We start from the raw sequence: 25592 nt of genomic DNA, 5'->3' as shown, positions 1-25592 counted from the left end.
GTTTAATATACTTAAGTACTTTCCATACTTTAAAGTAGAACCATCTTACTGGCTCCAATTTAATCTCCAGTTGCAATCACACAATGAAAGAGTTATTTCATGTCCCCCAGAACACTGAATGGAATAGCGTCAAGGGAGCCAATAAATGTCTTTTCATCCTGACAGGCAAATGTAATGTGGCGTCACCGCATTTGCTTACCGGGACAAAGGTGAGTACCAAGTCTCGTAGACTGAAGGTGTCACACAGAGTGTCTCCCTTCAGCTCTATAGTGTAATCCCCATAGGTGACCGAGTCCTCTGTTGGCCAGTATTGGCAACATTTGTCCTGCAGAAACAGGCAAAAACAGTGTTTGTTTCATTCTGACAAATGTGTTACAAAAACTGGAGCAATGTAAATATTCTAAAGAAATTTTGGCCCAAGCATGAACTATCATAAAAGTACAGTTTGTTGACTGGAGCCACAAATCAGAACAGAGATGGTTTATGTTGCACTGCTGTAGTGGTTATTGAAGCCATCAATCATACTGTAGCTCGCTTGGGGCCATCTGCTATCACAGCTTACCTGCTCCCTCTCCTGGAGCTCAGTGAGCATGACAATGGAGTGACACTTCCATTCCCACACCATTCTCCAGAAATCCTCTACTGTGTGTGGAAGAGGGCCCTGGGTGGCGATGAAGTAGTCCTTCTGTCTGTAGCCCTAAATCACAGCAAAACACACACATCTTCAGCTTTATTGGTCCAGTAATGTGTGTTAATAGCATATAGATATAATAGAACCCTATGAACTCTCTGAACAAGGAATGCATTAAGTGATATGCTTACGTCTATGAAAGATGCGTTGATGTAATCGGTGAACTCCTGACCTCGTCTCATGGAGAGAATGACTCTGTTGAAGTCATCTGAAATGGAAATAAAGTGGCTTAAAATCATGTTCACAGAGTACTTAGTATACAAACAGCCTGAAATTATGAACACTGTAACAGACAATATAATCTGTGATTATTCTTTTTCTCTGTTCTTACATGGAATAATTTGCAGAACTCTGTTCTTCTTCATGTTGGCAGGAAGGTTCCCTGTTCTCATGTTCTCCTTCATTATTCGCATATTGGTCAGTTTCTGGTTAGGAATCAAGCAAATAAAGTCAAACTGTTACAAACATTTGTCACAGTAACTTTCATCTACAAATAGTATGTGTATCACTGAATAGATAAGGGCAGAATGGCAAGGCTATGATCCATTGTATGAGCTTGAGACTTGAAAATAAAATACATAATAGAGGAATCTTTTATATGACACATTTTCTATTAGAAATAATTAATTTTATTCATAAGACTCTTCTGTGATAAAAAGAGGCCAGGCAAGTTCATGTGTATGGTATCCTGCAACAGCAAAGACATTCAGACAAGTGCAATTTGTGTGCAATTTTTGTCTGACTGTGCAGGGACTTCAGATGGAAAGTGACTAAAGCTGTTAAAAATCCTCTCGTCTTTAGCTTGAGATGGTTTTCTGTACATGGTTGTGTTTTTGTGCAAATATTGGATAAATAGGAAATTTCCATTATCACCAGTAAATGAAGAGGCAATTTTAAATATACTACAGGTTGAATCTTTAGCAGTTTGGTGGATAACAGATTTGATACTTGATTAAAAATGAACTTTTATGTGAATTACAGTCTTACCTTAAACTCTTCCTCCAGGCCAACCCGGTCACCATCTGTAAAGGTATTGTGCAGTTTTTGCAGATGTCCTTCCAGAGACGACACATCCAGCTCCGTGTCTCCGTAGAGGTAGTATTCAAGCAGGGCCTGGTAGATGAATGAGTACTGCATCTGTGGTGAGAACACGCACACACAATATGCATGTGCACATTTGAACATTTATAGATGGTTGTGGGTAGGTTCATTTGTTAACTCAAGTATTACTGTGTTGAAATGCGGCTGACACAACAAAACAGGTGGGAGCTTGTCACCTCTCAAACTCACATCTGTCTGAATGAGCTGTGAGCGCTGCTCTCGTATCTTAGAGACAAACCCAAAAACATCAACTTTCTGCTCAGCGTGCATCATGTCGATCATGGCATCTATCACGATGAAGGTTCCTGTCCTCCCGACACCAGCGCTGCAGGAACACAAAACAAACCACACATTGAATGAAGCACAATCCTCAGCTGACACGCGGGATGTCAATAGACAACAGCAGTGAAACAAAGGAACATCTGTGCTTGGAAACACATGTTTTGCAATAGTTAATCAAAATGTTTCCAGCCACAGTTTGTTTTCCAGCAGAGGCACAAACATATTTAACCGTAAATATATTTATCTCCATAGAAACAAACTGGATAATCAAAACCATTAAGAGTAATGTCCAAACAAAAGGCTCTTGAGCTCTTCAGCATTCCAGTACCTGCAGTGGACCACAATGGGCCCAGAGAAGGGTGGATTTACCACTTTGACCTTTTTGAGGAACTTGAGCATGCCGATGGGGGAGAAAGGAACTCCAAAGTCGGGCCAGCTGGTGAAGTGGAGCTGGGTGACAGGCCTGGGAGTTTTTGCGGCATCGCTGGCTTGCTACATATAGACAAAAGCACAAGTAGAACACAGTTAACAGTGTTAACAACGCCCGTGTACCAAGTTTGAAAATCCAGGCCCCAGAACAACTTTTGATAAATCTCAACAGGAACCACTATCAGAGTAGCAGCAGCAACTTTCCCACAATGATCTGGATTCATTTTTTTAGATGTTGACCCTCGAGCAAGATTGTTTCTGAAGTTCCTCAGAAAAGAGTCTCAATGGAGAAATGATTCAAATGCAGTAATGTTTCACAGCTACAATTTCTAAGGAACAAAGAAACAACCACATGAGCACTTCTTGAAGCTTACATATTGTATGCAGAACTTCCGGATGGTGTAGTCCACGAGGACGGTGAAGTCTTCTACTGCCACCCTCACATTCCCATAGGTCCAACAGCCCTGATCTGGCCAGTATTGGTGACACTTGTCCTGGGGGGAGAGGCGTAATGACAGCCATTATTCAGTAAATTAAATTTCTAAAAGGGAGTTTGTCTTCTATTCATAGACTTTTCCTTGCAAGAGACAAAATTGTTCACATGCAAAAGCACACTTGCTTCAATTTCACGGCCAGTCAGTCCAGATTCGTACAAATACTTTGTCAATATAAGACACTGCTGGGTGATTATGATACTGACTTAGAGGACTTAATAACACATTATATAGCCATTGATTTCAACCCGTCCACATGCTAATTTAAATCTCTGCCAATTCTCTTCTTATTGATCTTTGCAGCCATTCTCGCCTCTCCTTGTTCAGTGATTGAGCTCTGGCTCACATGGCTCACAATAAAGACTGTGCAATTATAGCAGAGAAAAGAGATGTCAGAGGGGAGATTACAGGTGTGATTTTTAAATTAAACTTCGTGGCTTCACCCTTGACCATAACCAATGAACTCTATTTGAAGCACATTTCTTCTCAAATCTTTTTATGATGCTTCATTAGTCCCTACAGGGTGTTAGAGCAGAACCTCGTAGGCACGTGTTATTTTCTTCATGGATGCTTCAGATCCATGAAGAAAAAAGAAAAAAGGCAAACTCACTTCTTTCCTTTCTTTCAGGTTGGTCAGCATGACAACAGTAGCTACTTTCTGCTCCCATATCATCCTCCAGAAATCGGCGGTGGTGTCTTCTTTTGGACCTGAGAAGCAGATTATTATAATAATATTCGATTTACTAAAATATGAAGTCAATAACCAAGGTTTCAACATGACTGTGCATGTTATGTCCAACTGTCTTACCTTGTGCTGCTATGAATTTGTTCTTTTCTGTGAAACCCTGTTAGAAAACATTAAATGAATATAGAATATTAATAAAAAAGCTCTTTGTTGTTGCTGTTTACAAGGTCAAGAAGGAACAGACTTCCAAAATCAACTTTTATGCAAACATGGAAAAGAATTGAATAGAAATTCCAACATCAGTAATTCTACAACAACTGCACAAAATTCACCTGCTGAGAACAACTGGATGACACAATCAGAAGCTCCAGAATGGCACTAATTCACCTCACAGTGAGAGTATTTCCAACCAATCGATGTTAAGTTGGTTTATGAAACTGCAGAGCAGCTCATTCAGTAGAAGTCAAGACAATGATTGTTACTTTGGTACAGTTAGTGTTCACTGTGCTCGCTCAACAGAATGATGAAGGGAAAAAAAGTGTAACTCACATCGATGTAAGAAGCGTTCACATAGTCTGAACAGGGATTTCCATCCAGCTGATTTAACACCACTCTGGAATGATCATCTGGAGGTGAAAATACCATCAGAAAATTACATTGGGAAAAGCAGTACACACAGTTTGAACCCCAGGCGGGTAGCATGGAGAGCATTAAAGGAATAGTTTACTGAGAATTTGACAAGATGATCTAAACTACTCATGTATGTATGGTAAATATGAACCAGTAATTGACTGGAGTCTCTGCTGGTGATCTGAAAACTGTTTCAAACTGTCTAGTAGTCTGGTACATGAACTCCTACTGTGAAACAGCAAAATGAATTTTTTTGGTGTAAATCCAATAATTAAGATAAAACGTGTTGATTAGTGAAACTTAGAAGTGTTGGTAAGTGGATTTTGTTACTTTTGGACAGAGCCAAGCTGGTCATTGCCAACCTATTTCTAGTCCTTATGCTAAGCTAAGCTAACTGGCTGCCAGCACCATCCCCAAATTTGGTGGTATAAATCTATAAATCTAACCCTCAGTAAGAAATCCTATAAGTGTACTTCCCAAAAAAGTCCAACTACTCAGTACATAGCCAAAGAAAGTTATTAATGAGACAGATGTGTGACAGAAACTACAACTGTAAAAAGGAAGAAGGATAAGAAAATTGAGGGGGCAAAGGTGTTTAACTGAATAAATACATGAAAAAAAAGAGAGAGAGAGAGAGAGAGAAACACATGAAGACACATGCACACACAGACAGGAAATCATGAGCTCTGAACGTGAGTCAACAAAAACCAAGTTACTACAGAACAGAAAGTAAACTAACAGGGAAGGATGTTGGGGTATCTGTTCTTCTCCTTGTTGTCGTCCTTGTTGGCCTCCTCATACGTCCCGTGGGCACTACCCCCCGGCAAGGACTATAGAACAAAAATACAGTTAGACAGATTCTGTACTTCTCACACTGAGAAACAGTTAGACGTGAATTGTTTTCTGCTATATGTAAGGCTTTGTAGGGCACTTCCTCTAATACCTACAGCGGACAGCCCTTCCATTAAAAGTAGAGAACTTTGACTTCCTCTGTCTATGCAGTCTGAATAAAATCATACATGTATGTGTTATGAGTCACACATTTTGTTTTGACTCAGATCCTCAACTGTATTCACAAATAGGCAGTGGGGTATTTTTCATGAATGTGGGAGTGTATGTGTACAGTATGTGTCACGGACAATGTGACACATGTTTCTCCAGTAGATTTCCCGAATTAAAAAAAAAAAAAAAAAAAAAAATGCACACACTTCATGCTTTCACATGAACGGCATATCACAGTTGTTGAGGTGGAAATCCTTTTAACTTCAATTTTAGATATTTGTTTTGTTAAAAGCACAAAATACTCTTGATAGTGTTTCAAAACAATCCTTTTCTTAAGCAAAAAACCTGTATAAGCAACATGATAATGAGTTTACTGTTTTCAGTAAATTTAAGAATTCTTAACTTTTTCATAGTGTCTCAACATAAGCTGCTACACAGACCTCAACAAGGTTCATGCAATCTTGTAAATCAACAAGTTTGTTAGTATGCACCACAGTGAGTCAGTACTTTAACCCGAGATGCCAGATACAAATACCACTGCCAGCGCTCATACAGAACACAGTCACAATACGACCACCTGAGAAGAGAGGATGCTTACATTGTACTCCTCCCTGAAGAGCTTGCCATCATCGGCTGATCGGAGCCTGTACTCCTCCTCGAGGTGGTCCACCGGGATGGGGACGTAGGTCTTAGAGGCTGAAGGGGATCTGGGCAGAAGGACCACCGTCTGTTGCTCTGTGGGAAGGACAGTCAGTGGGTTTATCACGTATGCTGGACTGATCGAGTTTTATGTTACGGTGGTGAATTATTTGTTCCGTTAACTGATTTGACTTTGCAAATTACTAGATTGTTATCAAATGAACGGCTCAAATAAATTAACAAGACAGGATTCGGTCTAATTCAAGACCAGTGGTTCCCAACATTTTTGTACCCCTTCACAACACTACCAAACCCCTTCCAGATGTGTTCATTTTAACCGAGTTCAAACTGGCTGTTATTTAACAGTATATACAAAAGTGGATAAGTGGATATTGTTACAATAATATATTCTCATACAAAGGTCAGCATTTAGGTCAGTTTGGTCAAATTTAAATCAGCAGAGGATGGTTGTGTTATTTCAACAATTACACTTCAGCTAACTGTTTACTTTTAGCTTTTTCTGCCATTTATCCCTAACTTTTGGCTAACCTCTCCACTGCTTTGCAAACTAGTATTGACCTATTCAATTTTTTACTTTTTCCAGTTTCCATGTACTCCCTGGCAGAAAGAACCCCTATTGAAGGCTACAAGTACCTCTGGTTGGGAATCACTGTCTTAGACAATACTCTTATCAAACTACTTTGCAAGGACTTTAAAACAGCTTATTAAAAAAAACAAAACAAATTGATTACCAAACTGATTTAAAAATCTTGTGATATTTTGTTGTGTAGGGAGTGTAAGTATGTCTTCAGTGATCACCAAATATCAACAGGTGTGAGAGAAACAAAGAACCCCAGGGAGAAGCCACTTACAGCACACAAACTGGGTAGGTTTTTGAATGGAAACCTCTTTAAGAACCCGACACTCAGGCATTTGGTTAGCGCTCAAAAAAATCTGGAAAATGTAGGTTGAAAAAGGACTGAGAGTGTTAGTAATGTGAGGCTCCTTATACCGCCACCCTGTATACCTGACCTGGTGGTACAATGGTGTATAACGACTCAGTACTGTATCCAAACTCTAAAACACAACACACAGCACACACAAACATGCACAGTCATTAACTGACATTAAAAATAGAATCTGATTCATTTTGACAACATCATGTGGCCACATAAGACTGAAAAGTTGACAAAAAAGAAACTAAAACTGACTAAAACTAAAAGACAATATCATGTCTGACTACATGCTGTACTGCTTTCCTTGCACAGTAAACTACTGAAGCGAAAATGAAATATTATATCACTCTCATACAAAAAAGTGGACCAAATGTCATGTTTACAGTTACAATAATTAGCAGCTCAGCTAATACCATGATATTTTCTCAGTCCGTTACTGCTACTTTTGGGTGTGTTGTGTTGTTTCACAGCCGTATATCATAATTACATCCCACCTTTAAGAATACAGCCTGCTCTGTATATGCCATTGTAATGCCAGATAAGAAAATAATGTCTAAAGATCACTCATAGGTCCACAACATGTTGGTTCAAAACATGCATGTTCAAATCAGCTCTTCAAATCTCTCCAGTGAACTTTACATGCAGCTTCGAGAAGCTATAAAAGACTGTGATGATCACACAGGAAGTATAGCACAACCACAATATGGTGATGGGACAACCTGCACATACTTACAGACAAAACCTGAGGCCTCGTTTATACCTCCCACTGTCTGTCTTGACATCTTTCTTTTTCTTAACATCGTGTTTCAGTACATCTCCATTACTGTCTCACTATGCTTCTTGTGACAACCAGTCTGTTGCTCTCACAATCTGTCTCACTGTTTCACCCTATACCCAGTTTATAACAATGTTACCTTGTTCCTCCAGGATGCCATTTGGTATCTTTTTGTCAACTGTGGTGACGACTGCTTTTCTCTGGTTTTTTAACCTGTTAGGAATAAAAGAATACAGTAAAATGAGAATGTCACAAAACACAATATTCAATGATGTCACGGTAAAACAAGCTCAACTCTCATATTAGAGCTACATAATATTTGAAATCTCCCAAATGGTGTTGGTAGCAGAAGCACATCATTCCTACCATCTTAAACTTGAGAAGCTATTCTTTCTCATTAGCTGATGTCTCGGAAAGACTCCGGTCCAATTGTGGTACAAAGTTTGTCGTTCACCGTCTCCTGTTGCCACTCTGGGTCCACTGCCTGTTACGGCCCTGCTGCCTGTTCTGTTCTCACTAAGCGTGAGAGGGAGTCAGCTAGCATAACTTCCTGACTGGACTCCGCCTCAGTGACTAAAGGAGGAAGTGTTTGTCACCCCAAGCTCTGCCCCCGAGCCTGGCTCACAGCCAGTCCTGGGGAAGGGGTGAGGTGAGTTGGATGAGTTCTTGCAGGGTCTTAGAGTTTACCTGAGGAAGTACCAGGCTAGTAGTGCGATGATGACCAGCAGCAGGGACAGGACCAGCACGGTAGGGAGGATGTGGTGGCTGGGGGATGTAACATCTTCTGAGGAAGAAGGAGAGGCAGAGCCGGGGGTCAGAGAGCACCGTCAACAAAGAAGCAGGAAGAGGAGGGCAAGGCCGACAGTTATATGTTTGAGTGTGCAAATGCTTGGCTGCATTTAAGTGTCTGAGCTGTGTGTAGAACTGATAGAACAAAATCAAAATTTGGCACAGCAACACAGTTCCCATGATCTCTTCTGGCCACATGCCTAATTTAATAACTGGATTCAGCAGTATTTTGTCTACCAAGATAAACATCAGCTCATTTCATCCTATCGGTATGTCTAACAGAAAATCAGAGGCTTGAAGAATGGAGACTCAGCCAACAGCCAGCTATTAGCTGTGTTTATAAAGAGGCACAATAAGCTATAAATTACTGTCCAGGGCAGCTGAAGTTCATTGTGATCCAGTAATAACAAGGCTGTAGAAAAGGCTATTATCAAGCAGACGCATGCGTTGGGGAAGATGCATAATAATCATATCTTAGGGGAAAGTGATGACTGCAGTGGATAGCAATGGGAATTCATTGCTGTGTCAAAGTGTTTAGTGTTGTTCAGCCTCACATGTCGGCCATTGCTCATGTAATTGTTCTTACCTTGTGTATGGTTGCCATTGCCGGTGGAATTGGGTGTTGTTGTGGTTGTCACCAAAAACAGAAGAGGAATCATTGTGACTGCAGAAAAAAACAAAATGAAGACGGATATTAAATTTAGTACCAGACATGTCTGCAAAGTGAAGATTCATGAGAACATGGCCCTCTGGATAATGTCACCATTTAGGGGACACAAAAGCTATTGACACATCTGAGACATATTTCTTTATTCATGACTGTCGCCTTCAGGAATGTGCTCATCAGTGCAAAGTTCACGGAGGCACAATGGAACAACACACTCATATCCTGGTCATTCATTAGTGCTGTCATAAAACGCACACTGTAATACCTGCCATGTCCACAAGGGGGTGCAATACTCCCACATATGAAAAATAAGGCTGTGACACTGTATTCTCTCACCAAGCCATTGAGAGAGAAAAAAATATCCAGATATGAGAAAAAATTTGTATTTCTAATTTCAACTTATATTAAAAGAAAAGAGTTTACATATGTGGTTTACATGTATGTGCATCTCAAATACCATCACTGTAATCATCCCAACTCAATGCAATCCTCCTTACTACTCTTAATAAGGCATATGCTCATGCTGTAATCAGAGCAATATCAGATTGACCAGTAGTACATGCCACACTGAGCAGTTAACAGCTGTTTTCCTTCAGATGCTTATGTGGCAATGCCATGCTTAAAAGTGTCAAGATATGGCATGCGAAGGGTGTTAGTGTGCTATATGTTGGAAATCACAACACTTAACAGATGCAACATGTGTGTCAACAAAGGGCCTGAATGTCAGCTGTCACTGATTTACAAATGAGTGGGTAAGCCGAGATAAACTGGATGTATCAGATCATGGGGGGCAAAATCTCGAGTCGGGCAGCAAGAGGCTTAACACAGCCACCTCCTTCCTCCACTTTGATAACGTCGTCCTAACGCAAACACACACTCACATGAACACACGCACAACAGTCACAGCCCCTGGAGCTCTGTCTGGACTCCCGCACACACATCCAGGAGTCTCAGCTGAATGATCATTCCTTCATTTTGTGCTGACAGAAGAATGGAAAGGCAGGAGAATAAAACAGTATCTCCAATCGATCCTTGTGTTGGAGCATTCGGGATGGGTTTACTGTCACATTGATTTAAATACCTCTTTTCTTTTGAAAGCCATCAGTAAGATTTGAAAACCAAATAAGCCTAGAGATGTTTGCAGTTTTAAATGTGTTTTTTATACTCTTAAAAGCACTGTAAAAGTTTGAATCTAAGCAAGCCTTAACAGCACAGAGCTGCTATAACCCCCCCTAATGAAGCAGAGCTGAGTGTGCTCCCCCCACCCCCACTGCAGGTGTGTGTGTGTGTGTGTTGCTTTGCAGCTGCGGTGGAAAGAAAGCCCAGACCAAGCGCATAGTCAATGAAGACACTGTGCGTTGAAGCCTCCACGCTGTGCCGCAGTGTCCTGTAATGTGTCCAGGCAGGACACCAGAGGAATGTGGAGGCAGCAGAGCAGACACACCGGCTGCAGCGGGGGAAAGAGGGAGCAGAGGGTCCGGGTCAATAATATTTCCTGGAGCGATTAATAAACCCTGACATGCCACCCACACCCCCACCCACCCTGCCCCCCACCTACATGGGGAAGAGTGATGAGGGAATTCTAATGAGAGAAGAGAGGGAAGGAGTGTGTTATTCTGTGTGTTACCCCCCTCTTTAAGGCTCCCTCCGCCAAAGTCACAAGTCTGGATGAGGGGGAGGACACTGAGTTGGAATCCTAAGGGTAGGACTGTGTATAAGACATGAGGTTTTGTGGTGTGGAAGTTCACTCAGTGTGCTGTTTGGGACTTTCCACTACACAAGCTGTATTGAATTTTTATGTATGCTGTGTCTGTTTGTTTGTTTGTTTGTGTGTGCAATGGCTAAACAGAGGACAGCCAGCAGAGTGCTCGCAGCTAGCCCTAAGCCTCTATCTTGTGGTTAAGTGTTGCTGCTTCTTGTAAGCGCCCCTCGGTTCCTGCCTCCCTCTCCATCACCTCTGGAGATGTCACGCTGTCACGTTTTAACCTCCAAACCCTGCATGGCTCAGTTGCTCCTGGGGGACCACAGGCTGTTCAGCTCTCCAGCTTTTCCCATCTTGTCACTGCAGTGGTCTCTAGCCTGACCTCTCCGGCATCTCTGAGGAGATGGTCAACTTCCTTTCCTTCATCTCTGCAGGGAAATGTCCCTCTCATAACTATAACCAACATGGCTTTATATTCCTCTGGCTAACTAATCTTTCTTTTTTTTATTTCTCAGCATTCACCAGCCTACGCCACAAGTCTCAAATTAGTCTATTAGTATAGGTCATCATTTAGCTCAGGTCAGACTCTGGGCAAATAGCTATCATCACATTGTGTGTGCTCTCGTCTGTGTATTGTCCTTTCTCCATTTAGCACTCTGCAGCTAGTCACCAACCATCAGCCATAATGAAAATAGGTCATGGGAGATGTCAGCTCGGGGGAAAGTTCTAAGGCGTCCTTATTTTCCAATAGGAGACATTTGCAAGTAGCCTTGGGGAAGGGTATTGTCCTGGCCAGCCAGTCATTTCAGTGTTATGTGTGTCCTGAGTTACCCATACAGGCACACAGTTCACTAGAGGTGGGTCAGTGTCAATGTAGGCTGCAGAAAGGGAAGCCTCAGCTTGATTTTTTTTTTGATACAATAACTCTCATGCCATGTAAGTGATTGGTCAATGTACTCTTTTTCCCTCTCCTCTTCATCTTGGCCATGAAGCAATTACATCTTAATATTAATCTGGCAAAAGAGCTCAAATAAGAGGCTTCAGCAAGCTGAGCTAGCCACATTATTGAAATATCTTACCATTTAGTCTTTTTAGTAAGAAATTACCTTATTGTGTGTCCTCGCTGAGCTGCAGTACAGAGATGTAACAAAAAGGTCTAAACATTGGTACGGAAAGTGGATGGTACACACTTGATATGACTCTTTTGAATAAGGATAATATTAAGAATGTAAGAGCTGTTGCATTTTGTCCCGTCTCTTACACTTTTTCAGAAGCACAAAAGGAAAACTTATCGACTTTCAGTGGATTTCACAGTGATTATCTTTTTACAACATTCTGTTTAAGATTAAAGATTACAAGCAAACTGTTAGAAGTTTGAAAGAATTAGTTCAAGATGGGTGAAATCATTTGTCTGATGTGCAGTAGAACACAGTTCAAGTCAAAGTCCAAGTAAGTGTTATCTTTTCCCTGCTACATCTACATGTCTGATGGGTAAATCACATGACCTACGATTTCCTTTGAGAAAAAGTCACATCACAAAAGGACAGAAATTTATATTTCTTGGCATCATGCTCATTAGCACGCCAGAATGCCATTAGCTCTCCATCTACTTAGATAGAAAACTTAATTTTCATACAGCCAGACGAGTTGCTCCATTCAAATGTATTTGCATAAAACAACATCACTGCTTCACAATACACTTAGAGGCCAACAGCAGCCTTGCAACAACACAAACAGATGCTTGAAGATTATAATAAAACCGATTTTAACCACATGACCCAGCCCTGTGTCTGCCTTCATACTGCATATGACAACACCTCAGCCTGTTTGTTATGTGTTCCAGTCATGTGACCTCCAACATCTGGCTGTGTGACTCACAGCTCTGTCTCCACTGATTACAACCTGCCACCTTGGAGTACCTGCATAACTCTCAGCATGTAAACAAAAACACAGATATGCACATGTTACACAGCCAGGCAACAGAGAATACAAACAGGCCACTACAAAGGCCTCTCTTTGCTTCTTTATCCTTGCTCTAATCAAGAAAAAAGGCAGTGAGGGAATTCTGACTCACTCCAATCTTGTATCGTTTATGGTTCCAAACCAAGAAGCTGAAAAATGTTTTTCCCTGACAGTGTTTTGGAGGATGAGCTGTTCCTCTCTGTGGACCTGTGTTTCCCTTGTGGTGTGCTTCCTGCTCAGTCATTCCTTCAGCCTGGGTTTTTAAAAAAAAACACCCTGAAGTGACATAATGATACCCCTGCAGCTCTCCACTATTGTCTCACTAATTAGACCCAGAAACCCAACCATCAGAAAGGACAAGCTTCTTACAATTAGAAGATAAGACAGAGAAATTGGCTGTCCTTGCATCTGACAGGAAATGCGGTGTTCTCTGGCTTCGTGTGTTCCTGCAGACAGAGCACTGTCAGTTCCACTGAATGTGGTATCTCTGGGCACAGAGTCTCTCTGTCTCTTCAAATACATCAGCTGGGGAATTCAGAAAATGGGTGGTGGGTGTAGGGGCGATGTGACAGGGTGAGCGGGCACTAGGTGCATTGTGTCCTCTGAGCAAAAAGCTGCCAGACTGTTTACCCTTCAGGCAACAATGTTTTTGTTTTTTTTGTTTGCTTGTTTTTTTGTAATAACTGAACCTGCAAGATGGCTTATTGGAGAAAAACAACCAGTAACCTATAAAGCCTTCTGAGCATTTTCTCACTGCTGCGTTCAAAACACACTTGAAACTTGTTTTGCAGTCTCAGTCGCTTGCTTGCAGAGAGCAAGATGAGAAGATCAATACCACTCTCATGTCTGTATGGTAAATGTGAAGCTACAATCAAGAGACAGTTAGCTTATCTTAGCATTAAGACTGGAAACAGTTCCAATGCTAAGCTAACATAGCTCTCCTGGGTGTATACTAACTGAAATTCTACTAAATATTCTATAATTCTACTAAAAGTATGGCCAGACAGAAACAAAGCAGCTTTCCAATATACTCCACAACAATGTCCCCGCATTAAGAATGTGGTTACTCTTATATCATTTATCAATTGTTATCAAATTTTTTAGAATTCAAAATAGCAGTATTATTAATGTTTCTAAATGTTGTCATTATGTCATTTGGTCAGCTCTAACCCCCATTAAAAATAATACTGATTATGACATAAATGACACTGTGACAACAGTCTTCAGCATTCAGAAAAACTCCCTTTTGTTAATGACAGGTGTGATGTCAGTCTTTTGCACACAACTTCAACTAAACGGGTGCCTAATGAGCTTAATTTGTCCTCTGCGCATGTGGTTGTGGGCGATGACATCAGTAATGACCAGAATGTAACATTATTGCCAATGGGGACCCTCATCTACTGTTTCTACTTCAGGTTCTATATACTCATGCTCATAATTACCTCAAGATAAAATGACTTTGTTAGCAGGATGCTCACTGTGGTGTCATATTTATAGAGCAAAGCCACAAAAGCTGATCAGTGAGATGACTCATGCTGGGGTTGGATGCTTTACAGTTAACAGGTGTCAAAGTTTTGCTTTGATATATTGTTTCTGTGTGGAAAAAGGGGGAGAAATGTGTGAGGAAGAGGGGTTGGAGGTGTTGTGTGTGTTGTCATAGCATGTCTTGTATGAATGCATTTTCTATAGTTGGTCATGTTTAATTAAAGCTGTTAACAGTTTGCATTATGGCAATTGTAAGACGCAGTGTTTTTGCAGAATGAAACATTTTAAGGATTACACATCAGGAAACCTCAGCATCAGTTTTAAGCATTTATGGGCTAATGCATAAAATTGCATTAATGCAGAAAGGTCATTCAGCTTTAGTGAAACGCAATGCAAAATCTTTGAAGTAATCTTATGATTTTATGTCTTTGGGTATGTAAGGTGAAACAAACCTGCATGCTAAATAAGTTTCACACTTTCTATTTGCGTAGGTCGTCCTCGTGCTGCCGCGTCTCTCTGCCTTTGGGGAGCTGCAGTGTGTAAACTTGGGCCGGGTTAGCTATTTAAAGGACGGCAGACTACACTCACAGTCTGCACCGATGATATGAACTGGGGCGGTCATGTGCTCAGACAGATGTGCGAACGTTTCCCATGCAATATAACCTAGTTGGAGGGAGTGATCAGTGTTGCTCTTTCTACACATCTCCCCTTGTTCCTGCAGAACACAGACAATATCCACCATCTCAATCCAGACAGTACCACAGTAATATCCATGCTCATTTTTTTTTTGTTTAGGAGACGGTTTTCTCACGCTGTCACACACTGTTCTGAGATTTTAAAAAGTACACTGTGGAAAATGTGGATTTGCTGTAACACCTGTGCCGCTGTTCAATGTGTTCCCATGGTAACCTGACCGGCAGTACTGCCACCAACGTGGCACCTGTGGGATGCTAAACACGATGACGTTATAAAAAAAAAAGAAAAAGAAGAAGAAAACAAAATCCAGTGTACAGATACACACTGAAAAACTTTCTGTCTGCATTAACATCGCTGAAGAACTGTTTAGCAGGAAGCGTGGGGCACAGGTGTGTTTTGCATAATTTTGAAAGTAACTTGCCTATTACTGCCAATAACTGCAAACTGAAAATGAGTCCTAAACAGTCCCTGTCTGAAATTTCAAAATACATCTCACAACTTAATTCTGTTTTCTGTACTGCATCACACTCTGCAGTATCTCGCAGTAGGACTATCTATAGCACCAGTGTACAGTAACAACTCTACCTCTGCAACGCTGCTCTCTTGCCAACCTGGGTTCCTTCCCTCCTGTGCTCTTAACATTGTCATTAATCAATTCCTGCCTCCTTCCCAGGGCGCCCAGACGCTGTGGCAGTGGTAATGACCTTGGAGACCTGCTGGCTCCGCTCTGCAGTGTCAGCCCTCAACATCTACGGGAACAAATGTAGCATCTCCCATGGAGATATCAGCTGAGCGTGTGAGAAAATGCACACATGCTTACGTTTTCATACACAAGAGAAACATTTACTAAGTGAAAGAACAAAAAGAAAACATGTCAACTATTACCAGGAAGAGAAAAAAAAAATGAATGGTTGCTTGCCAGGTTCAGGCCACAACATCCTGTTGAGTGAGATATGATGGCTACTGTGTCTGACCTTAAAAGCACTGCCATTAGAGCAGTGCTCACTGGAAATGAGAGCTTTTAGCTGCTGCATATTAGTTAAGAATAACACGGCACTAGATGAGAAGCGATTATTGATAATCCTCTTAAAAACATTCCAGACATAACTGTAACATTTGAGAGCAGCTCTCATTTAGCTTATGACTTAATGTCTTCAGTGTTTATAGTATTAAAAGCTCCTGTCTCGTTCTGGTGAAGCATGGAAACCGAGAGCCTAATTGATAGTAAATATTTCCTCCAGGCTGTCGTCGCACTAGCAAACACCACATCTTGTTGCTCGTTTCAGTGTCACTAGTCTGTGTGAGTGTGTCACAGACACACACAGTCACAGTTAATTTTGCCAAGGCACCACCAGGTTTTTCAATCACTTCTGATCCACAGATTTACACGCCTGCACAAATGCACTACATGCATACGTTTCAGCATCATATCTAACATAATCTAACAATTGGCATGCAAAGCTACTGTCTGGCTGCTTAGCATGAAATACACACAGATACACACTCACAGGGCACATGCATACCCACAAATCCACAAATGCTCCATGGGAGGGATCCATGGGAAACACATGTGCCCAGGCCTGTTTGAGAGCCACTGTGCCAGAATCATTCTACTAGTGGTCCATCAATCTACAACCTGTGAGGGGAGGGCAGGGGGATCTCCCCATGAGGGTCTCATCATCCTCTGCTCCCCTTACACCTCCCAACCTGACAGCACCGAACACTAAGGCATCCATCTTTCCCCCACCCTGACGCCTCTGGGATTTACCTCCACCCCTCTTTCAATTATTCAGCAGCCTAGCAATTATGGCTTGGAATCAGAGCCATCGATAGCCAGCATAATGCGTGGCAGCTGGGCTGAAAACGACGCAAAACCAGCGCTGTGACACTTCTCATTATCACCCAGCACTCTGTGATTACCGGCACTCCGCTATGAGCAGGTATTACTGTGAGAGACGTGTTGAGGGAAGGTGAGAGGAGGGAGGATTGTGTATAAAGCTGGGAGCCTGTCAGCATGGTGATGTAGGGGAAATGTACTGCTGAACTTCAAGGCTATTAAGAGGAGGACTTAAGTATAACATACAGTGGCAAACAAATGGATTCTTAGACTACTGAATATGAGGTGAGTTCTTTTAGGATCCTTTGAAGGCCTAAGAATATGTTGGAAATGCATATTTCAAATGGTCAGTTCTGGTATTTGACAATGTGGGTGCTATTCTCATGGTTTTTTCCCATTATAGTTATAGAGATTTGTAAAACAGGACATTTTATCCTGGGAAGGACTAAAAATCTCAAAACATTCATCTTTAAATCTAACAGGTAACACAACAAACACAGAAAACCAGTCTTCCATTGAGCTGTTTTAGCAAACTGAGAGCAATTAGCCACAACTGATCTGATCTTTCGATGGAAGTTTGATTAGGCTGTGTTGGTTTGTTTTCAGTTGTTCTTGTGCACTGACTAACAGGAATCAACGTTGGAATGTTGCTGTTAGTCATTCAGGAAGCACATTTTCGCTGAGTCTCTGGAACTTTCTAAATTCAGTTTACACATCAGAATGAATCTGAAACAATAAACTAGATGATGACTGGTGGTCACAGTGTGGCTAAATCACTTCTTTAACTGGTCATAAAGCTGTCATTTTGAGAAAGTTTTATGGGTCAATAAAAAAGATTAAACAGATTAAAATGTAGTTCTACGCAGAATCATAACAGCTGACTCAGATGCCTTCTTGGATCCTGATTGTGGAGCATTACAACCAACCACACTGCCTCCCCTGAGAATGTAAAGCTCATTTTTATGTCATGTTATAATAACAGGCAACTGAGGAATCCTGTGGGACAAAGAAACCTACTCCACACAAATGTTTTAAAATAAATTGCAGTGTCCATACTTGGAATGATGACAGTCAACAAAGCTTTTCTACTGGCCTGAGATTTATTTAACATCTGTGCTGATGCAGCAGCTGGGACTCAACAGACCTGGCTCTTGTAGAAAACCACACCCCAGAGAAAAGAGGGCGGGGTCTTATGTAGAATTGTCGTTTTCAAACACGTGAGAGGGAGATAACCACAGTCCTTCGGGATGTGTGCGGGACAGACAAGATCTATCCCCCCGAAATATCCTTTCACTCCCTGAGAGAAGGATGGGGAGGAGAGGGGAGGACAGTGGTGGAGAAACAAGTGATAAGCACCATTGCGGGAGAACAAAAAGCCACTTGATTCTGGAGGGTGGGGGGGGGGGGGGGGGCGACCAGATGAGGAGGCCTGCTTCTACTGCTCTGCAGAGATAGAAGATAGAGCAAGCAGACTTGTCTGCTCAGTGCAGATGCAGACTATAAATCCTCTTTAACAAAAAAAAAAAAAAAAAAAAAAAGGGATATGAGGACCAAGTCTTCTGGTCCCTGACACGTCCCCAGACTGTCTGCACGGAAAGTGAGGTTTTACTGTCAGACACCTCCGGCTGCCATAGTGGAAGCTTGCTTCGTCTCCCCGAATAACAGCTCCTTTATCACACTCTCAGCGACAACAGGTTTGACAAACACGTAGAAAAACAAAAACAACTGGTATTTTCACAGCATAGTCCAGATTCACAGAGGAGGAGCAGTGTTTCGAACAGCAGCCTGCCTTCGAGGAGAAACTGGAAATGAAAGCGCAGTAATTATGTTACCCGAACCCCAACCTGACACATTTTTCACAATCCTCTTTTGCAGGATCACAGCCCCTGCAGAGCACATTATGAGCAGCACTTTGTTGATTAAGATTGTGTAACCCTGTTGTTTGGTCTCTGCCTGAATTCTATAGAAATATGAGTCATTCAGGGGGGCTTGGGTACCATAGTGAGCCTCATTGTCCTCCCTCCTAAGCATGCCTCTCACACAAATGGGAAAGGACACACACACATGCACCATATTGAGAGCAAATGACTATTCTACGCTGAAGGCCTCTTGGAGAACTTGCTGCCCTCTTGGAAAAAGGAAGTGCAACATCCAGTCCTTGCACACTGCTGACGAAAGCTCTTCTAGACAGACGGGCATGCAGGGAGAGACCTGGACCACCACTAACAGGTTTTGACAGAGGCACAGAGGCATGACAGGACATTAGAAATCATAGACGCAAACACCAGGCGGGTGGCAGGAGGACGAAGAGGAGGAGGTGATGACATATTGAGTATCACTAAATTTCAACAACAGACAAATGTGTTCGACCTGCAGGCCGCAGAGGTAAAACAAGGGTCGCAGTCTTAACTCTGCTAATGTCTATGCCTGCGAGATGGGATGGAAAACTAAACTGTGGAGCTAAGTTGAAATATTTGTTTTGGTTTGAAGAAGCTGACTCGCTGATAAAAAATAGTATTTGAAAGTCATTTCCACCTTACATAATCAGACCTTTTTCAGTTTGGTGAACAAAACGCTGCCAACACTTGAATGACATTGAAAACAAAAGCCTCCATAAAAATGCTTTTTGACCTAGGGTTTTTTTTTTTGTTTTCAGTAGTGAATCGAAATTTTTGAAGGTTGAAAAGTTAAACGGGACTGCAGCATTATGTAAAGTGCAAATACAATGAGGGGGCTTTGTGACAAGTTGAGAGGGCAAAACAACTTTCAGCAAGAAAAAAAAGTGTCTTTCCTATTATGAAAACATTTCAAAAGTTCATTTAAAACGTCACAGTTTATTCTATCTTCCTTCTTCTTTGGAATTGTCCAAAGAAAACCGCAGATTCTCCATAGCTGACATTTGCGATGTGCCATCTGGGTCACACTCTTAATAAAAGCTACTGTATTTGCACATATTGTGTGTAGGATGGCATGCATGTGGGTCTGCCTGCATGCATGTGTGTGTGTTTCTGCAGTGTAAGCACATGCTGTCCTCCATCTGCTGTTTGATAGAGACTGTTTCCTTTCCTGTGCAGCCAGCCAACCAGCCAGCCTTCCTGTACCGCTATGCTCCAGAGGGGAAATGGGAGCAAGACTACTACACAGTACGGACAAAAAAACCCTGGATAAGATACGTACACGTTCAGACAATGACTTTCAAACACAAACACGCTCACACTCTCCTCTCCTTTATCTTTCCTTCCGTCTTCGACTTCGGGCATTGTTTTCAGTTCCTCCATCTACTGCATATTCTATTTGTCCTCATTTTTTAATGGTGAAACACGTCCACAAGTCATTTAACATCATTAAAATCTTTTAATTGCAATATTTGAACAACAAAAAAAGGAGTTGTTAAAAGCCAGAAAAGTCATGGGTGTTTAGGGTCTTTCACAGTTTTTAACATCTCTAATCATTACATCAGTTCAGTGAAATTCCTATTAGCCACAGTGCAAGGGTTGTAACAGGAAAATGAATCTGTGGTTAAATGTGATGAGTAATTTGACAGAAACAAACCATCTATCTGGGGAAACTACAACTAGAGAAACAGCCAACTCATTGCTGTCTAGATTCGCTTCTATCTGTGTCTGCTTCAGTTTTCCCATCATGCCCGATACGGAGATGCAGGTAAGATCACTTAAATATAGCACATATGCTTTTAGGAGCAAAAACCTTGTAAAAATCTGCCTCTTTAAAATCAACAGTGGGAATATCAGCACAAATGATGACCCAAAAACAGCTCTGTTTCAAATATTCCAAACAATATGGCTGATTTGAATAAGCTGCATGATGCACAAGTTAGTAGTGTTTTTACTACTGTACCCTGTACTGTGCAGTACCGCTTCCTATTTCTTGATCTTTTTTACCATCTGACACCACTAACAGATCTCAACCACGAATCTCCAGATTGAGGAAGTGACTAAATGGCCTCAAAGAAACCAGGAACCTGTTCTAAACGTATATCAGAAGAAAATAAGCAGCCCTGTGCAAAACAAAAAGGGAGCTGTGTGTCCAAATGAAATCCACAAAAAGATCCCCAATCCTAACCTCATGTGTGAACTCATAAAAAGTAGCTATTAATCCCTAAATACACTGATACAGTATTATGTATGCGGGTCGCAGTGTGCTAAATTACCTGGATGAGTGTTGATTCAATGTATGCTGATTCTCAGATCCATATTAGCAGGTCACATGTTTCTGAGCCCAGTAGTCACATTGTTGCTACCGTCGTCAACGAGGAGTTGGACAGAAGCTGGTGGTGAGGGTGGGGGTGGTGGTGGGGTGAGTCCTGCCCTCACAGCCCAGCGAGGAGAGATGCTCCCTGAATCCAGGCAACAGCAGCTTGTAGGTCTCAGACTTTTGTAGGGCAGAGTTGCAAGCCTCGGAGGAATCCTGCTCACCACCTTTATTTTAACAGAGAACATATTAGACAATTATCAAAAAGCCGTGAAGCAGTTCCTCTCTTACAGCAGAAACTGTGTGTAGCAAGAAGAAGAGAGCGCAGAGTTCAGGACAGCTTCCCCAAAGGAGAAGGCTGTGAAGTAATAAGCAGACCCTGGAGCATTATGAAACAGCATACGACTGTACACTGTCTATATGTTACCCTTCATGCATAATGATGACATTAAGCCTTGAGGGAAATTCAGAAGAAAATATGAACATTTTCTTCATGAGCAAAGGAACAGTGAAAATGCACAAAGTCTTAAAACAGAGCTCGAGGGTGCTATGCAGATGGTCACCAAATGTAACTGTCACAAAGAACGGAAAAATTCATTTTTGAGGGTAACATTTTACAGATGCAAATCAGTCCTTCAAATCCAGCAGCCAACTCTTAGTGTGCACATCTTTGGATCCAGACAAACCTCATTCTCATTTATAAACTAAAAAAACAAATTAGATTTCCCTCATTTCCAAATCTACTGAGGGCAAGAATACGCACATCAGCCCAGATCTGGAGTTTTACATAAAGCCTCTTTCTGTCTCATTACCAACATATTTTGATCTCAAAGAGAGATTTATTTTTATATTTCGGTCTCCTTGTATGATAAAATACTGTGCATAAGCTGTAACAGATACTGCAGGTTTGTGCCATCTAATAAATAATCCTTGCCATTACCCACGGGAGGCCTGAAAGGAGGGTATGGTGGAGGGTGGAGGGTGTGTGTGGGGGAAAAAAGGGGACAAGGAGCACAATTTATCTACCTGGGAAAGCTGAGCAGCCAAAGAATCTGGAGGCAGAGTTTTTTTTGTGTGGGTGCAGAAACCTCGTAAGTACAGTTTTTCCTTCAGCTGAAGGATCAAACGTAAGGGCCGATTACATTCTGGAAAAAATAAGATCTTTCCCAAAACTGCACATACCGCCTGCTCAAGACAAGTCATTTTTTATCTCTGCTCTCGCAACTTTAACATTTGGAGATACGAGGTTTTTGCTTGCCACAGGAGGGGAGCATGCCGAGCGGTTGCTATGGCGACTCTCTCGTCTAGCTGAGATGAGGGGAGGTATAAAAGGGGGGTTCTCTCTCTTCCTCTCTCCCTCTCTTCGTTTCTTCCTCTCTAGGCTGTAACGATAAATGAACGGACGCCGCAGCCCTCCTCATGTCCAACCTTCTTCCCTCTGGAGCTCAATGAAAACAGGCAGTCAACATTTGCTCTATGACATCCTGGAAAATGAGGTCTCATGCTTGAGGATTTCCATGACAGCCAAATAATGGCGTGAGCTAAAGAGTGCGTGTTCAGAAGGCAGGATTGAGTGCGATGAGGCAGTTTTGGTAAAAAAAAAAAAAATAAACAAAATTGTTAATCATGTGAAATATAGTTTCAAATTCATACCTAAGTTCCTTTCGAACTCTACCTGTATTTGAAATCACATACAAAGTCAAAGTTCATAAATAAATAATAGGAGGTCTGACAGTGTGGAGTCAGATCAAGCAAAGTGTTGAATAATAGAAAAACCTCCCTGTAATGCAATCGGATGCACAGCAGCTTGACAACATCAGAGCAACAAATCAAGAACGGGCTGAACGCAGAACATGGACTTGTAAGTGTAAAATCTAGTTGTGTCCCCTGTGTGTGTGGAAGGAGAAGCTGTAATTCATCTCAACAGGGTCACCATTCGGCTGGGCAGTGCTGCTGCAGCGACGGGCCCACCCAGCCAGCAGGTTCTGGCCTCTCAAAAAGGTAAGAAAAGATAGCCGAGTGTGAACAGGAGGTGAGGAAAATCAGTTTTTACCTTCCAACTGAAGCTCCACAGGCTGTGCCCTCAAGGTGGACTGCATCATTCAAACAAGAAGGCTCACCTCTTACATTGCTGTCTTTTAAGTTACAATAATAAAATTATTGTTATGTTTATTTGAGGGAAGTGAGAACATCGCCACTGGCAGCATGTGGCGTACAAGGCAGCCCTGCAGGTCATAAACACCACCAAAATATGGGTGTCACTCATAAAAGATTCATTTTACATCTGCTGGCCGCTGAAACGTTCTCAGGTTTCTCGATAAACTCACGTGTTTGTCTAAAAGTTGTATGACAAAGAAACTCGAAGATAAAGGAAAGTGGCAGAGTTATTTTATCAAGTCTACAGATGAAAAACGTGGTGAGGCGTCACTTCCAAAGTGAACAAACATGACGAGTTTTTACAGCAATGTAACACATACAGGCAGCACACAGAAAGGGCAAATCACGTCTGGCACCGTTCTGAATTGCTGCTCTCTGGCAGGCCAGATGTGAGATCTGTGTGTGTGTGTGTGCAGCAACTTCAAAGAAGTAATGCATTTAACCTCTCTGAGCTTCATCTGAGGCTGTAAAGGACTGCCCAACACGTAGGCTTCAGGAGCTGCAGATTCAAAAGCACGGTCTCCACAAAACTTTAACACAGTTGTTATTTCCCCTGACAAGAGCCTAAGCTCAGCTAAAAATACATCGAAACAAGGTGGCAAATACCAGCTGAAAGACAGATGGACACCTCATACACCTAATATGCATAAACACAGAGACACACACTTGGCCTCTTTGACTCATCCACCTCTCCAGGGTTGTGGTCAATCAGATTAGAGCATCATACCGAGATCGCGGAGTGTACCAACACAAATCCATTTATAGAGATAAGCTTTGAGGGCAACCACACACACACACACACAAGTACACACACTCGCATATACAGCCAGAGGAAACGAGAGAGACAGAGACAGAGAGATGTCACTTCACTACCCACTGAGTCGCTCTCCAGCATCAGTGCAGCATAACACAAGGCTCAAAGAGGTTGTCTCTGACCTCCAAAAAAGTCCAGGAACTTCACCATGGGGCACAAGATAAATCTAAGGGGTCTTCCGACTTCAGACTTTGTTCAAACTTTGCTTTTTTTTCTTTTGAATTTTGATATCTTTACTTTCCTGTGCCTATATTTATTCAAATAAATCCGAGACAGAAAATTTACAATGCAATCTGTGTTGAGCAGCTGCGATTAAACGATCTGTTTTAAGAGCAGATTCTGTCTTAGGCCATAGAGATAATTTATCGAATTTATCTATTTTCTAAATGCTTCGTAATGGAAAATAATAAGATGTACAGCAATGAGGTGCTGTTAAATTTTTAATGCTGAGGCTTTAATTAGAACAGAGCAGCATAACACCTTCTTCAACACATCAGTGTTAGAGTGAGAGAAGTGGCGCGGCTCTATTGTCATTTCCGTTGTTCACAGACAAACCTGAAAGGGACAAAATCAGCCCCAAGACAAAAAGCACAGCAGCAGAAATTACAACAAATGGCACTGCAGGAGATTAATGCATGCATGTGGACTTTAGAGCCGTGTCCCTGATGAACTGTCCACACATTGCAAGCTTAATGTTCCAGATTGAGAGGACAGACAGCAACAAGGAGCGTGATTTTGTTAGCCCAGCCTCCCTGGTCTGTCCGCCTCACTTCCAAACACACTGGTTGTATCTTGGCATCCAGGTCTGCTGAGTACCACCGAGTGGGCTCTTAGCCAAGGCAAGCAGGATGTGAGCGTAATAATACCATATTGCAGCTCTTCTAGACTTGGCAATTGCTCTCATAATCAAATATCTGGAAATTTTCTAAAGGGTTCGGGCAGGACTAGATCATTTACAGCCAGACTGTGTATGTGATAGACCGCATCAATACCGTTATTCATTGAAAGGGTAGCTAAATGAGAGCCCTGATTTAATACTCACCTGCGGCTCTCTCAGATCAATAACCAATAGAATGATGGGATAAGCCTCCGCACTGTAGGAAATATCCAAAGACAGCCAGGAATCTAAGTGAGGAACCATTGCTGAGGCCAGGTGCAAAGACTCCCAGGTGTTTTAAAAACACATGTGTGAGCTCTCAGAGCTTCATATTTCATGTTAACATCATTAGAGATTAGTATAATGAGTTTCTCTCTCTCTGTTATGACGCAAGACACAGAATCAGACCTCCCCATTCCTTCAACCATTTCTTATTCCTGTTATTCCTGTAGCTGCTCTGTTTGTCACTCGAAATACATTAGTCCAGACAATCTCAAAAACTCCATTTAAGTAAAATGTGTTCACAAGTACTGGATGGATGGCCATGAAATTTGTTACCGCCATACACGCCTCACTCAGGATAAACTGCAATTTATCCAGTGCTTTGGTCTATGAACTAACACACGCAAAACTAATGACAATCTTGCTAAATATCAATATTGAGGTTATTGTAACAGTTTATGCATTTGACTGATTAATTGTCCCGCAGT

The 25592-nt window shown here is 41.8% G+C and overlaps 1 protein-coding gene and 1 long non-coding RNA gene across 9 annotated transcripts in view; one reads left to right on the top strand and one right to left on the bottom strand.

The window, feature by feature from the left end:
* The window catches only part of LOC124052918, a 28906-nt gene extending 25019 nt beyond the window's left edge, over nucleotides 1–3887 (top strand). Inside the window, exons 4-6 of one of the 3 annotated variants that reach the window (XR_006842078.1) lie at nucleotides 1697–1833; nucleotides 3301–3407; nucleotides 3626–3887. This is a non-coding gene — a long non-coding RNA (uncharacterized LOC124052918). Of the gene's footprint in view, nucleotides 1–165; nucleotides 210–1696; nucleotides 1834–3300; nucleotides 3408–3625 lie in introns of all 3 variants that reach the window. The other 2 variants (XR_006842077.1, XR_006842076.1) reach the window with 2 other exon arrangements.
* Nucleotides 1–25592, bottom strand: part of ptprea (protein tyrosine phosphatase receptor type Ea) — a 47954-nt gene that overhangs the window by 2389 nt on the left and 19973 nt on the right. The window contains exons 2-19 of one of the 6 annotated variants that reach the window (XM_046377701.1): nucleotides 20994–21261; nucleotides 9060–9137; nucleotides 8372–8468; nucleotides 7824–7897; nucleotides 6986–7030; nucleotides 5913–6049; nucleotides 5052–5142; nucleotides 4232–4308; nucleotides 3806–3842; nucleotides 3608–3705; nucleotides 2878–2997; nucleotides 2403–2566; nucleotides 1982–2117; nucleotides 1679–1828; nucleotides 1023–1116; nucleotides 823–899; nucleotides 563–697; nucleotides 200–325 (exon numbers count right to left, since the gene is read on the bottom strand). In XM_046377701.1, the coding sequence (XP_046233657.1) occupies nucleotides 200–325; nucleotides 563–697; nucleotides 823–899; nucleotides 1023–1116; nucleotides 1679–1828; nucleotides 1982–2117; nucleotides 2403–2566; nucleotides 2878–2997; nucleotides 3608–3705; nucleotides 3806–3842; nucleotides 4232–4308; nucleotides 5052–5142; nucleotides 5913–6049; nucleotides 6986–7030; nucleotides 7824–7897; nucleotides 8372–8468; nucleotides 9060–9132 (1731 nt within the window). In that variant the 5' untranslated portion in view covers nucleotides 9133–9137; nucleotides 20994–21261. Of the gene's footprint in view, nucleotides 1–199; nucleotides 326–562; nucleotides 698–822; nucleotides 900–1022; nucleotides 1117–1678; nucleotides 1829–1981; nucleotides 2118–2402; nucleotides 2567–2877; nucleotides 2998–3607; nucleotides 3706–3805; nucleotides 3843–4231; nucleotides 4309–5051; nucleotides 5143–5912; nucleotides 6050–6985; nucleotides 7031–7823; nucleotides 7898–8050; nucleotides 8330–8371; nucleotides 8469–9059; nucleotides 9138–20993; nucleotides 21262–25592 lie in introns of those variants that run through there. The other 5 variants (XM_046377702.1, XM_046377703.1, XM_046377704.1 and 2 more) reach the window with 5 other exon arrangements.

Source organism: Scatophagus argus, chromosome 21 (assembly GCF_020382885.2).
Source record: "Scatophagus argus isolate fScaArg1 chromosome 21, fScaArg1.pri, whole genome shotgun sequence".
NCBI lineage: Eukaryota > Metazoa > Chordata > Actinopteri > Scatophagidae > Scatophagus > Scatophagus argus.
The sequence above is the reverse complement of the archived record's forward strand: the minus strand, read 5'-3'. Positions and strand labels throughout refer to the sequence as shown.